Source organism: Zootoca vivipara, chromosome 17, assembly GCF_963506605.1.
Source record: "Zootoca vivipara chromosome 17, rZooViv1.1, whole genome shotgun sequence".
NCBI classification, from domain to species: domain Eukaryota; kingdom Metazoa; phylum Chordata; class Lepidosauria; order Squamata; family Lacertidae; genus Zootoca; species Zootoca vivipara.
The window spans coordinates 29,206,475-29,220,405 of record NC_083292.1 but is presented as its reverse complement, the minus strand read 5'-3'; the positions used below and the strand labels follow the sequence as shown (position 1 = coordinate 29,220,405).

The following is a 13,931-nucleotide window of genomic DNA, read 5'->3' as shown; positions in this document are numbered from 1 at the left end:
TTTGGAATTACGGTCGTACCTCGGCTCCCAAACGCCTTGGGAGTAGAACGTTCCGGCTCCCGAACGATCGGAAACCGGAAGTGAGTGTTCTGGTTTTCGAACGTTCTTTTGGAAGCCGGGGTTCTGATGAGAAGCCGCGCTTTGGAAGTCAAACGGACTTCCGGAACAGATTCTGTTCGACTTCTGAGGTACAAGTCTACCAGCAAAGCAGAGGAAAGGGGATATTTTACTAGACTCTAGATTAGGGATTGGAGAAGAAATTGGATCTTGTTTCCATTTTAAGAAGAAACAACCTAATTCACACTTATTGAACCAATGCATGAACCCAGAGATTGTTATCCTTCAAAATGTGCATTTCTCTGAAATTTGCAGTGCTGTTCTCCCACCAACCAGTGTGTACAAAAATGCGCTTATGAGAGGAAAGTGTGCAAAAGAATGCATATATTAGTGAAACTGAGAAAATTGCTAGCAAAAAAATGTGTATATTAGTCAAAACTGCACACAAAATATTGGTTTGTATCCAACAAAGAATAGATACAGTGAAATACAATTTCACTGTATCCTACTGTTTGCCGGATACAACCCAAATTTTTCAGTGGGTCTAGATACAGCCATCTGCTTATTAGGAGAAATTGGCACTGAAACCCTGACAAACTTCCATAGGAATTTTTAAAAGCACAACAAAATTACTAAAGAAATATGGAGAACTGAATTTGAGATTCGAAAAATGAGAAACAAGAAATGAGAGATTCATTCATCCCTAGTCCGAAGAGATGATTTTGCTGGCGTAAAGTACTAGTAAGTCTGTGAAGAAAATGGATTTATTTGGAGGGGCCTTTCCTGAGGAACAGCATTCACCAAATATCTGAATAGATCTATCATCACATTTGCTTTAACCTTTGTTTTCATACCTCGCCCCACACACCTTTTCCTGCAAATGTGTGCTAAACCTTCCCCAGGGACAGCCCAAAACAGGCACCCCCAAACTTCGGCCCTCCAGATGTTTTGGACTACAATTCCCATCTTCCCCGACCACTGGTCCTGTTAGCTAGGGATCATGGGAGTTGTAGGCCAAAACATCTGGAGGGCCGCAGTTTGGGGATGCCTGGCCCAAAATATTTACATTCCTGAGGTGGAAATTCCTAAATGACACCTGCCCTCTACAGCGTTGTTGTTGTTGTTGTTGATGATGATGTATTTTAAAAAATAATAGCAGCAGCAGTAGTAGTAGTAGTAGTAGTAGTAGTAATAATAATAATAATAATAATAGAATAATAGTTTGGGATACTTCATCCTTGTCTGTCTGTCTGTCTACTTACTGTTTTAACAGTAAGGACTAAATACTTTTTTTAAAGGCCTAAGTTTGTCAAGTCCATTAATTTCAATGGATCTCCTCTGAGTAGGATTAACTTTGGATATGATCGGAGGCTTCCAGGTCTGAGAGTCCCCATTCCAGGCAAGGATAGGTGTATAAACCCTGACATTCCTCTCTACAAATGAACAGCCAGCAGAACTGGCGCAAGGGAAGGTGATCTGTCTTGCTATTCAGCAGATGTAGCTGTTCAGAGAGAAGGAGAGAGAGAGAGAGAGAGAGAGAGGCTCTGATATAGTTGCCGATACCATTTTGGGCTTCTGACTGCTTGGAGCTGGAATGCCATGGGTAGGACAGATGGCATTTTGCAAGCGTTGGCAGTCTGTAGGGGTGAGTGGATCCCTCAGTTTCGGTTTCTCATTTTTTACAACCTTACAGTTCTCCACATTTCTATATCAGTTTGCAATTCTTCTTCTTCTTCTTCTTCTTCTTCTTCTTCTTCTTCTTCTTCTTCTTCTTCTTCTTCTTCTTCTTCTTCTTCTTCTGACCCTCATGGAAATTTATCAGCATTTTAGCGCACTCTTCCCTAACAGACACATTTGGGGGGGGGTATGTACATTTCAATACGCGAAACGCATGTATGTAACACGCTTTTGCATCGCAAAATTCAGATAAATGCAAATTTCACAGGACATCTTGAGCTTGTTTTTTTGAAACATGTGAATTGAGTCGTTTGGCCTTGAAATGCAACCTGGACCAATTTCCTCCTCCTTTCCTTATCTGCACTCCATGTTATATATGTTTAAAAGCACACCTCTATGTCTACCTAACCCAAATTCTTCTCTTAGAGAAGCTGGATTCCACAACCCGCATAGATTATGCAAATGCAACAGATTAGCATCATTGCGGTTCCTTTGCATGATTTCAAAGCCTCCTTCCCTAACCCCTGGCTTCTGAGATGACACGAGGCATTGCCCGGCATGCCTCTTTCAAGGAAAGTGTGCAACATTTGGGACTTCTTAGCACAGAGAAGAGGCGAGTTCGAGGAGACATGACACAAGTTCATAAAAGCATGCATTCCCTGCAGGCAGTGAGTAGGGGCAGTGGGGGTTTTCCTGGGGGGGGTGCAGGGGGACGCATACCCCTAAACATTTTGTGAATCTTTGTACTTTTGTCCATTTACTGTATTTATTTTTCCTGATTTGAACTATAAAATGGTGGTTTTATTGAGTCAAAATGAGAGTACCCCTAAACATTTTTTAAAGAAAAAAAGCACTGGGTAGGGGGTTTTCTCTCTCGCTCTCTTATAACACTCATGGGTGAAGCTGAGCATTGAAAGAATCAGAACAGGCAAAAAAAAAGCAGCACATAGTTGAAAAATTTGCTCCTCCAGGAGGCAGCGATGGCCACCAACTTGAATGGCTTTAAAAGAGGATTGATGGCGCAGCAATAGATTGGCTCGCACGTTTGCAAAGCTAAGCAGGGTTCAGTCTGGTTTCAAATTGGATGGGAGACCGCACGTTGAGATGATTGCATTGCCGGGGGTTGGACTTAGATGGCCCTCGGGGTCCCTTCCAACTCTGCAATTCATGAAAGATAAGGCTATCAATGTCTATTAACCCTGTTGGTGACACCCTGCTTTTTTAAAAAAAAAAAAGCAAGCAAGATGGGAGTCTTGCGGAAATTGGTCTCCAGACTGCTGCCTTCTGCTGAAGATCCAGGACAAACCGCTGCCTTACAGGAATCCCACCCCCCAACTTCACTTCCACCTTTGAAATCCCAGTAATGTCTGGGAAATCCCCGATGTATGACAGTCCTACCCATTTCCCTCTCAGTAATTGTGAGGACTAGAGACAGGAGAGACGGGAGGAAATCTGAAAGGTTGGGGGTGGGGCTATACTGATGGTGCTCTGTACTCCCTTTTTGTTTTGCCTAGCCTGTTCCATTGGCAATTTTCCATACTGCTCTGAGAAATATCTTTTTTTCTGTCTAGGAACCTAGGAATATCTTCTTCTTTGGCCATCATTTGTAGCCGAGTAAGATTGTCTTCCATAAACACGATTTTAACAATGGGTCCAATAAGTGACCATAGAGGCCAATTCTGGATCCACACGTCCTTCCACAGTGGGGACATTGGTTTCCAAGCAGGAGTTGATCACGGTGTGGATTTGCCAAGCGTGCCTTCCTCTTAGTACGTTTCTCCCTTGCGTCCTGAGATCGAGTTTCCTCAAAGCCCATGACACCTTTGGTAAAGGCTGTTCTCCAACTGGAGCGCTCGCAGGACAGAGTTTCCCAATTGTTGGTGTTCGTACTACATTTTTTAAAGATTTGCCTTGAGACAGTCTTTAAACTTCTTGTTGACCACCAGCATTACGCTTTCCATTTTTAAGTTCGGAATAGAGTAGTTGCTTTGGAAGACGATCATCAGGCATCCACACAACATGACCAGTCCAACCAAGTTGATGTTGAAGAATCATTGCTTCAACACTGGTGATCTTTGCTTCTTCCAGTACACTGATATTAGTTCGCCTGTCTTCCCAAGTGAGGTGTAAAAAAATTTGGAGTCTAGGAACCTAGGAATATGCTTTACACCAAGCATCCCCAAACATCGGCTCTCCAGATGTTTTGGACTACAATTCCCATCTTCCCCGACCACTGGTCCTGTTAGCTAGGGATTATGGGAGTTGTAGGCCAAAACATCTGGAGGGTCGCAGTTTGGGGATGCCTGCTTTACACTAATTCAGACCTTTGGTTTATCTAGCTTGGCACTGTCTGAACTAACTGGCAGCGACTGTCCAGTTGTTGTTTTTTACCTGGAGATGCTGAGGATTGAGCCTTCTGCATGCCAAGCAGATGCTCTACCACTGAGCCAAAGCTCTCTGTGTTTAATGCCATCTTTATCTGTTTCAGGAGGGCTTCACCCAATCGCCCGAGATGTCGGAAGAGGTCATTGTGCCTATCTATTGCACGGGGGTCTCTGCTCAGGTCCAGAAGCAGCGGGCCAAAGACCTGGGCTTGGGTAAACACGAGAATGCAGTCAAGTACCTGAACCAGGATTACGAGAGGCTTCGCAACGAGTGCTTGCAGAGTGGAGCCCTTTTCAGGGATGACACATTCCCCGCCACAGCCTCTTCCCTGGGTTTCAAGGAGCTTGGGCCAAACTCCTCCAAGACGCACGGAGTCAAGTGGAAACGGCCTATGGTGAGATTCAAGAAATGGCGCAGGTTGCAACCCAGAGTATCTTTGACCTCGAGTTACGTCTTGCTATTGGCATCAGTTTAGCCCAGGCATAGGCAAACTCGGCCCTCCAGATGTTTTGAGACTACAATTCCCATAATCCCTGACCACTGGTCCTGTTAGCTAGGGATCATGGGAGTTGTAGTCCCAAAACATCTGGAGGGCCGAGTTTGCCTATGCCTGGTTTTAGCCCATCTAGAAAATGGGCGTAGTAGTAGTTCTGTGTAGGTAAGCTTCAGTTCTTTGGGAACACAGGAAAGCCACAGAGTTGTGTTACGGGTCTGAAAATTCAGCTTCCCAAGAACCTCCTTTTTACACTCAAGTTTCTAGCCCTCATGGGGTATGGAGATTACACGTTAGTGTGGATTCAATAGCGAAGCATTGGCTGGCTGGCTCTACCACAGAGCTGCTGCCTTTACTCAGCATCTCCAGGTAAAGTAAGGAAAGACACCCACCTGAAAATCTGGAGAGCTACTGCCGGTCAGTGCAGACAACACCTAGCTTAGGCTGACTCAGTACCCGTGTTCACATAGTAATGTCTGCTGATCTCCCTGAAGCCAAATAGGATTGCCAGTAGTCAAGGCTTCATGCCAGAATGAATTAAGCAAAGTGGTAAAAGCAAAACAGTGGAATTAATTATGGAGAACGTAAGAGAATATGCATATTGGTTTAACCTGCATTTTAAAGGCAGGTTACAGAGCTGAGCTTTCCTGGGGTGGGGAAAGTTTCACTTTTTAATTAATGTACACGCAGCCCCGATGATCAAAGGGCCCTCCCTTCCCTGATAGTTGTCTAAAAGGTAAACAAGATAAAGGGCTGGTGCAACTTTGGCATTAGGCAGCCGGCCCCTCACCCTGCAATTCCTTTCCCCCTTTCCCAGGTAGAGGCAAATCATAATGCAATGCTTCTAAATATGAGTTGCTGGAAACCGCAGGAGAAGAGGGCGCTCTTTGAGCTCGGGTCCTGCTTGCGGGTTTCCCAGGGGCATCTGGGTGACCAAGATGCTGGACTAAATTTGGGGGCCCCCCTTTGGCCTGATCCAGCAGGCTCTTCCTCTTAGGCATTTAACAGCAACAGCAACAGCAAAACAGCCCGCCTCCCTCTTGTGTATTTCAGGAACTGTGCCGCAACCCTCTCTTCATTGTGGACGGGGCCACCCGCACAGACGTCTGTCAAGGAGCTCTGGGTAAGGAGGGTTCACCCGAGGCTGTGAGGTTGTCTGCCAGAGATGGGCGCTAAGCACCCCAAAAAGCAGGGAGAGGTTGGGGGGTCACTCCTCTCTCACGCACCCTTGGTTCTTTCCCACCTCCCTCCCCTGCTTCTTGCAGGACAAGGCTGTGGTCGTTGTTGTATAGGAGATCCTAGGAAGGGCTTGGCTGCTGGATCAAGCCAAAGGGAGCCCTTCCAGTTTTTGCAGCCAGGTCTCTATGGGAAGCCCTGTTGATTTCAGTGGGTGTGTTCTGGGGTGGGAGTTGGTTGGACACCACCCATGGGTGTAGCCGGGGGAGCAGGTTGGACAGCTGCCCCCACCCATAATCAAGTAAATAAATAAAAACACTTCACTATAAGTAGAAATTTGTAGAAAGGTTATGACAGATTTTTATGACCACTTGGGATCAAAAGAAAGTAATTTAAAATGACGGTTGTTGAGACATTTCATTCCAAATCTGCTAGATAGAGTCAGGCAGAGGATGATGACAGGTGTGTCCTCCTTCCCCCCACCCCCTAGAAATCTTGGCTATGCCCAAGACACCAGCCATCCCAAAGAAAAAAAGTTGCTCAAATTTATATGTTGGAAATGGGGGTGTGGGGATGGACGGACGGACGGACAGCTTTTCTGTTTTCTTCAGGTAGACAAAACCTACTGATAACTTGGAAGGCAAAGGTTTTGATGCAATTTCTGGTTCTTGTTTTCCTGCTGGCCCTTTGTTTATTTTTCTGTGTTTTATCGGCACGACTTGTTTTATGTTACGACGAGAAGTACAATTTTGAAAGGGCACTGGAGGCTTTCCGGGTGTGTCCTGATTGTGCAACAGCAGCCACAGAGCCCCCTGAGCATGTGACGTGACTCCCTCACTCTCTCTGGCCTTCATACCATTCCTGCCTGGCTGTTTTCTTTTTGGCTTGGCTGTTTTGAAACTATCAGGTCACGGTCATCGAGGGAAACTTCCCGACAGCTGCAGGAAACACACCCTCCCCAGTGTTTCTTCTCCTCCTCCTCCCTCCCTCCCTCTCTCATGCCACATGCCATTTATCTGATCAGAGCCCTGCAGACAGGCGTGCACGGCCTTAACAGACTGGTGTCTGTGCTTTCTCCAAAAAAAATTTGCATTTCCAAGAAACAACTACCTTAAGTTTGTGGGGTGGGGGAAACAGTGTTTGTCAGAAACTCAGATATATAAGCTAGGTGCCAAATGGCTCCTTAAAGCAAGGTTGCAGTCGCCAAAGTGGAATGTTTCGTTGTCCTTTTGGGGCAAGACAGTTCTAAAGTCTTATTTTTCAAATGATGGGCTGACTGTGGTGGATTCTTAGTTAAATGTCTAGTGGAGATGACAACCTTGAGCCTTAAGAGCTTTGAGAACTTAAAAGAAGAAAAGTCCCTTGATCCAGGGACAGTCCACATATATACAGGTGAAACTCGGAAAATTAGAATATCGTCGAAAAGTGCATTTATTTCAGTAATGCAACATAAAAGGTGAAACCAATACAGTATATGAGATAGATGCATGACATGCAAAGCAAGATATGTCAAGCCTTTATTTGTTGTAATTGTAATTATTTGTCGTTAGGCAGGTCAATTATAAATGGAATGTAATTAATGAAATGTAATAGCGATGTTTATTTTTGTATTATTGTAGCTATTTGTTTGATTACTGTGGAATTCCCAAAAGAAAGCATTTGTAAAAATTAAAATAAAAATAAAAAATAATAAGTTGCATAACTGAAATAAATGCACTTTTCGACAATATTCTAATTTTCCGAGTTTCACCTGTACAAAAAGAAAAAGCTCTCTCCGCTTGGAGTTTCTGGGGCAGCAGTTTCTCCCTGAAATGAGGGGGCTCTCGGGATGCCTCCAAAACAAAGTCTCCTCGCAACTTTCAGCATCCTTTATGAAACTACACTTCCCAGGATGCTTTGGGGGAAGTCACATCTGCTCAGAGTGGCATGATGCATAGTGCGGATCGGGTCTTAGTCATGTCCATTAACGCTAACAGGCCTAATTTGAGTATCTCTAATGTTGGATGCAACAGCCTCGCCAAATAATTAGAAATGTATATATATTTAAGTAACCGTTGTTTTTGTTTTAACTGGCTGGCTTTCCCTTTTCCTCTCCATCCAGGTGACTGCTGGCTCCTGGCGGCCATTGCCTCCCTCACCCTGAATGACCCTCTTCTGCACCGCGTTGTCCCCCATGGGCAGAGCTTCCAGAATGGATACGCTGGCATATTCCACTTCCAGGTGAGCACCTGCCTTGCTGCGAACCTTGTTACTCAAAGCACTGCATCTCTCTCTGTGTGTTGTTAAATTGGATGTCTTTTGTAGGAACATAGGCTATCCCTGCTTGCGAAGCAACAGAGAAATTCTTTGTGTCCTCCAGATCTCTCTGGTGTGATTATTTTAGCATTCTTCCCTGATTTGCTAGCAGAAAGCTTACACGGAGGTTAGATCGTATCCAGTCTTTATGAGCATTCATTCTGATTTATTTATTTTGCAAGTCGCTTATACGGCAATACGCATTTGTCCTCTGATCACCTTGATTTTCCTTGTGGGCGTGTTTACACCTTTCCAGTTAATCACTCATTCACCCCACCCTTTTCTGTGCATTTTCCAAACTGCAAAACTTTGTGTGTGTGTAAAATTGATTTAACAAAATAAATAAATAAATGCAAACATAACAAAAAGGGGGTTGGTTGGAAAGCCCCAACGAATCAAAAATGTAAGCCATAGCCTAGAAGGACAAAGTATAGCTCCAAAGGTATTATCTCATACAGAAATTCCCTTTACAAATAATCACCTCTGGCTTTCTGCTAACTGGGGGAGCCCGTTTAAAAATGGAGTTTTTATTCCAGGAGAGTGTGAATAAAAAGTCTGCTTTTACAGTTCTCTCCAGGCTCCCTCACTTAGCCCAAAGCCAGCTCCTTAAATGCATGAACGCCATTCAAGGCGTTGATCTTCTGCCCAGCTCCACCCCATCCAACGCCTGGCTTGGTCTGTTGCCAGCCAAGGTAGCTTTGCTGCTTAAGTCTTCCGCACCTGAAGACTCCACCCTGGTGTGGAATCCGACCTCACAGGTGATGATTTGCCTTGGTATTTCAAGGTTCTTTGTTTGTGGGGGGTGGCAAGGGTGTGGTGCATAGCGGGGAAGAAAGCTGTCCAGTGCCTCCCATTCAGAACACAGCCTGGTGTTTGCTCAGCCTGCTGACCTGTGCCTGCAGGTAGACAGCTGCAGCTTTGCTAATGAACCGCACTTGCAGAATCTCTCTCCCCTCCTGCCCTTTAGTGGAACTGGGTTCGTTAGGCTGCAGAAAGAAAGCTGGCTGGACTACCGGTAGGTGGGCCTGCAAGGAATAATGTAAGGTGTCAGACCCAGAGCTCGTGCAGAGTGCTGGACCTTGGAACATGTGGACTAATGAAGGCTTTCTCTGAGCATGTGCAGAGTGCAACCGCCAAGAAAACAACAACAGACCTGTCAGTTTCAGTTTCTTGTTTTTCCAGTTTTAAATTCAGTTCTCCCGGCTGTAGCCTGGAATTTTTTTAAAAAAAAGTGTTGTGAAAATTCATTAACATTTCAATGTAAATTTCTTCTGAAATACACATTTTTGTATGCCATTTTGTCTGTTTTGCAAGCAGTTCCCCCCTCTTTTTTGTTTTCACTAAAGAACTTGTTTTTTCTGAACACTTCCCCCTAACATTTGTATTTTTGTAAATGGGTTGTTCAGTTGCACAACAACCCTTGTAAAATTCAGAGAAATGTAAATTTCAGAGGATCCTTGTGTTTGGGCTCACATAATGGTTTGATGAGAAGTACAGATTAGGTACTGTTCTCATCTAAAATGCAAACAACAGCAATCTTCTCTCCTCCCTGCCTCCATTCTTAACCACCGCTGAGTCATCAAGGGCCCGTGCAGGACGGACCAGGTTCAATTCCTGGCATCTCCAGGTTAAAAAGTTTTCACCTTTGTCTTACCTGTTTTGTGCTTGGTGCAGATCTGGCAATTTGGCGAGTGGGTCGACGTGGTGGTGGATGACCTACTCCCAACCAAAGATGGCAAGCTTGTGTTCGTCCACTCCGCAGAAGGCAACGAATTCTGGAGTGCCCTGCTCGAGAAAGCTTATGCCAAGTAAGCATCTAAATCTCTTGGTTTGGGGTTGACGGGGTGGGGGTGGGAGGGAGGCTAAAGCTTTGGCCTAGCTGGTACAAAAGACTTGTGTTTGTCCCACCTCTGCCAAGGGCAAACTCTGTGACCTAGGGGCTAGTCAGCCTCAGTTTTCCCAGTTGTGAAATGGGAACAAACGGGATATTCTCTCCCCCCCCCTTTATTTTAGATTTCTTACTAACCCTTTACCAGAAAGTCCCAGGGCGGGTTACAACAGTGAAATACACAACTATAAAAGAACTAAATCATTTGAAATGTAAAAGAAGAAAAGCGCAAAAACAGTTTAGAACAGTTCCACATGTATAACAATTACAGGTGAAACTCGGAAAATTAGAATATCGTCGAAAAGTGCATTTATTTCAGTCATGCAACTTAAAAGGTGAAACCAATATATGAGATAGATGCGTGACATGCAAAGCAAGATATGTCAAGCCTTTATTTGTTGCAATTGTAATTATTTGCCGTTAAATGGAATGTAATTAATGAAAGGTAATAGCGATGTTTATTTTTGTTTATTGTTGTATTATTGTAACTATTTGTTTTATTACTGTGGAATTTCCAAAAGAAAGCATTTGTAAAGATTTTTAAAAAGAATAGTAAGTTGCATTACTGAAATAAATGCACTTTTCGATGATACTCTAATTTCCCGAGTTTCACCTGTATAAGTTGGCCTTACCCAGCTTAGGTTCAGAGATTTGGGGAGCTCAGTGGTAGAGCGGCTACTTTGCTTGCAGATGGTCCTGGGTTTAATCTGAGTGGGGTGGGGTGGGGTGGGGTGGATGAGTCCTGGGGCTCCTTTCCAGCTCTGGGATCCCATGATTCCTAGCAACTCCAGGTAGGGTTGGGAGAGACTCACTGCCTGGGACCCTGGAGAGCTGCTGCCAGTCAGTGCAGACAATACTGAGCTAGATCGGTGCAGCAATGTTCTGATTCACTACGAAGCGCCTTCTTGATGTCCTGCTGCTTCCCCCGTAGGGTGAATGGCTGCTACGAGGCTCTTTCGGGAGGGAGCACCTCAGAAGGGTTCGAAGACTTTACGGGAGGTGTTACTGAGTGGTACGACCTACAAAAGCCGCCCAGCGACCTCTTCCAGATCATCTTAAAGGCCCTGGAGAGGGGCTCTCTCATGGGTTGCTCCATTGATGTGAGTTCCTTGGGGCTGCATCCACCACTCTTGTCCACTAGTAGTAGTAGTAGTAATAATAATAATAATAATAATAATAATAATTTATTATTTATACCCCGCCCATCTGGCTGGGTTTCCAGCATCAAACATTAAAAACTTCCCTAAACAGGGCCGCCTTCAGTTGTCTTCTAAATGTAAAATAGCTGTTTATTGCCTTGACATCTGCTGGGAGGGCGTTCCACAGGGCGGGTGCCACTACCGAGAAGGCCCTCTGTCTGGTTCCCTGTAACCTCATTTCTCGCAATGAGGGAACTGCCAGAAGGCCCTCGGTACTGGATCTCAGTGTCCGGGCTGAATGGTGGGGGTGGAGACGCTCCTTCAGGTATACTGGACCGAGGCCGTTTAGGGCTTTAAAGGTCAGTACCAACACTTTGAATTGTGCTCGGAAACATACTGGGAGCCAGTGTAGATCTCCCAGGACCGGTGTTATGTGGTCCCGGCGGCCGCTCCCAGTCACCAGTCTAGCTGCCACATTCTGGATTAATTGCAGTTTCCGGGTCACCTTCAAAGGTAGCCCCACGTAGAGCGCATTGCAGTAGTCCAAGCGGGAGATAACCAGAGCATGCACCACTCTGGTGAGACAGTCTGCGGGCAAGTAGGGTCTCAGTCTGCGTACCAGATGGAGCTGGTAGACAGCCGCCCTGGACACAGAATTAACCTGTGCCTCCATGGACAGCTGTGAGTCAATAATAATAATAATAATAATAATAATAATAATAATAATAAATATTTATACCCCACCCTCCCCAGTCAAAACTGGGCTCAGGACGGCTGATACCAGTAAAATTACAATAAGACGTAAAAAGAAAGAAAAACAATTAATTAAAATATGAGTTAAAATACAGTTTAAATTTAAGATTTTAAAATGCAACCTCATTTTAAAGTCGCCCAAATCAAAACCATATGGGAGGAAACCATAGGGGTCAGACTGAGTCCAGCCCAAAGGCCAGGCGGAACAGCTCCGTCTTGCAGGCCCTGCGGAAAGATGTCAAATCTGTTGCACTAGTGGGCAGGTGAGCTTTCCTGTTGTGCAACAGAAGACTCCAGTGCAACAGCCATGCTAGCAGAAACTCGCCGTGCAACAGATTGCACAATTACCAGTACTACCGTAGCAACCTGCATGTGCATTATTATTTTTTTGAACAACAGTTTACCGTTGGCATGAAACATTTTGCCAGAGGAACAGGTATACTGCTAAGTAGCTGGTGAACTACAATCATAATTTTTTGTGATGTATACAAGGGTGGGGTTTTTTTTTGGGGGGGGGGAGTTGGTTCTGGGTTTTTTTCCTACATGGATGCTATTTTTCCTCTCTCTACATCTTATCTTACCCTGTGCACTTGCAATTAAGTATTTGTATCTTTCAACAAAGGATATATATATCTATATAAAGCACTGTATTGGATACAGTGCTGTGTGTTGGCAGCTTCTTCCCCTTCCAGCAAATTCTTCCATCCTTGGAGACCCTTTGAAGGTTGCCGCTTAGATTCTTACTCTTCTTCGACCCTCGTTTTTCCAGATCACAAGTGCTTTTGACATGGAGGCTGTCACCTTTAAGAAGCTGGTGAAAGGCCACGCCTATTCCGTCACTGGAGCTGAGCAGGTGATCATTGCGTTTCTACTAATCGACGCTCGTTTGTTTTCCTTTTTATTTACAGTGTTTATGTCCAGACCCTTTTTAGCAACAACAACAAAAAAGACTCTCAGGGCACCTTACACAAATCAGTTCTAAGATGGTCCCTGCCCTCAGCCTCACAATCTTAAGAAGTGAAGAGGGAAAGCCGAAAGCAAGGGCGGGGACCCTTCTTCATTCTGAGGGCCACATTGCCTTCTTGGCAACTTTCTGAGGGCCACATGCCTGGGGCAAAAGTGGGTGGGGCAACAATGGCAGATTTTACCTTTGTACAGGTAGGCTGGTTTCTACACAGGCGCACACCCACCCTTTTCAACCCTCCGTGGAGGCATTCTCAGAGTCTAAGGGCCTGTACCCACCTGGGTGTGAAACAAGGCCAGATAGAGAGGCCCAGAGGGCTACGTTTGGCCCCTAGGCCTGAAATTCCCCGTTTCTGACATAAAGAGGAACTCTGTTCCTGCAGAGGGGAATCAGATAAAAGAACTGAGGATCATCTACGTAGGAAAGTTTAATAACGGAGAGGTTGCCAGAAAAGAATCCTTACAACGACAACAAAAAGTCAACCAACAATCAATCAATCAATCAATCAATCAGATCTTTATTACAGTCATAGACCAGCATAAGTAGGGTGGGGAACAATAATTAAAAATCTGCAAAACGTTTTTGAAAGCTTAAAATTATTAAAAACAGAAGGTATATATAAAAGACTACAAGAATCTAAAAGAGGCTAAAAGAAGGGTTAGGAACATTAAACGGATGTGGAAGAGCATAAAAGGTTAGTGTATAAAAGGCTATGGCTATCGATTTACAGAGTAGTCTGATATGGGTATTCATTAAATCTAGTTTGTGGCACAGGTCATCATCCAACGAATTTTGAACGCTGCTATGCAGAACCTGGCAACGTCGTATGTTGTAGCAGGGTTGGTACCTTGAAAGCAGCAGGGAGGTATAGAATTGTCCTGTACTTATGGAGTAGTGGGGAGATGAGGCTAATACGAATGTCTCTATAATTTGGGCACTGGAGAAATACATGCTCTATTGATTCTATTTGTCTAGAGTCACAGGGGCATTGTCATTTTCCCACAGAAGCCATCTAGAACTCATTGCCACTGGGAAGCTATTCGGACTGTTTGAAAACAGGGCTGGGTCAATAATGTGGTCAAGTCAAGTTCAGCCTTGTTATTT

General features: G+C 44.7%; 1 protein-coding gene across 1 annotated transcript in view; it reads left to right on the top strand.

The window, feature by feature from the left end:
• The window catches only part of CAPN1 (calpain 1), a 45,138-nt gene that overhangs the window by 12,151 nt on the left and 19,056 nt on the right, over window positions 1-13,931 (top strand). The window contains exons 2-7 of the mRNA XM_060269955.1: window positions 4,223-4,513; window positions 5,666-5,735; window positions 7,890-8,008; window positions 9,758-9,891; window positions 10,903-11,071; window positions 12,633-12,716. Coding sequence (XP_060125938.1) covers window positions 4,247-4,513; window positions 5,666-5,735; window positions 7,890-8,008; window positions 9,758-9,891; window positions 10,903-11,071; window positions 12,633-12,716 — 843 coding nt within the window. The 5' untranslated portion in view covers window positions 4,223-4,246. The remainder of the gene's footprint in view (window positions 1-4,222; window positions 4,514-5,665; window positions 5,736-7,889; window positions 8,009-9,757; window positions 9,892-10,902; window positions 11,072-12,632; window positions 12,717-13,931) is intronic.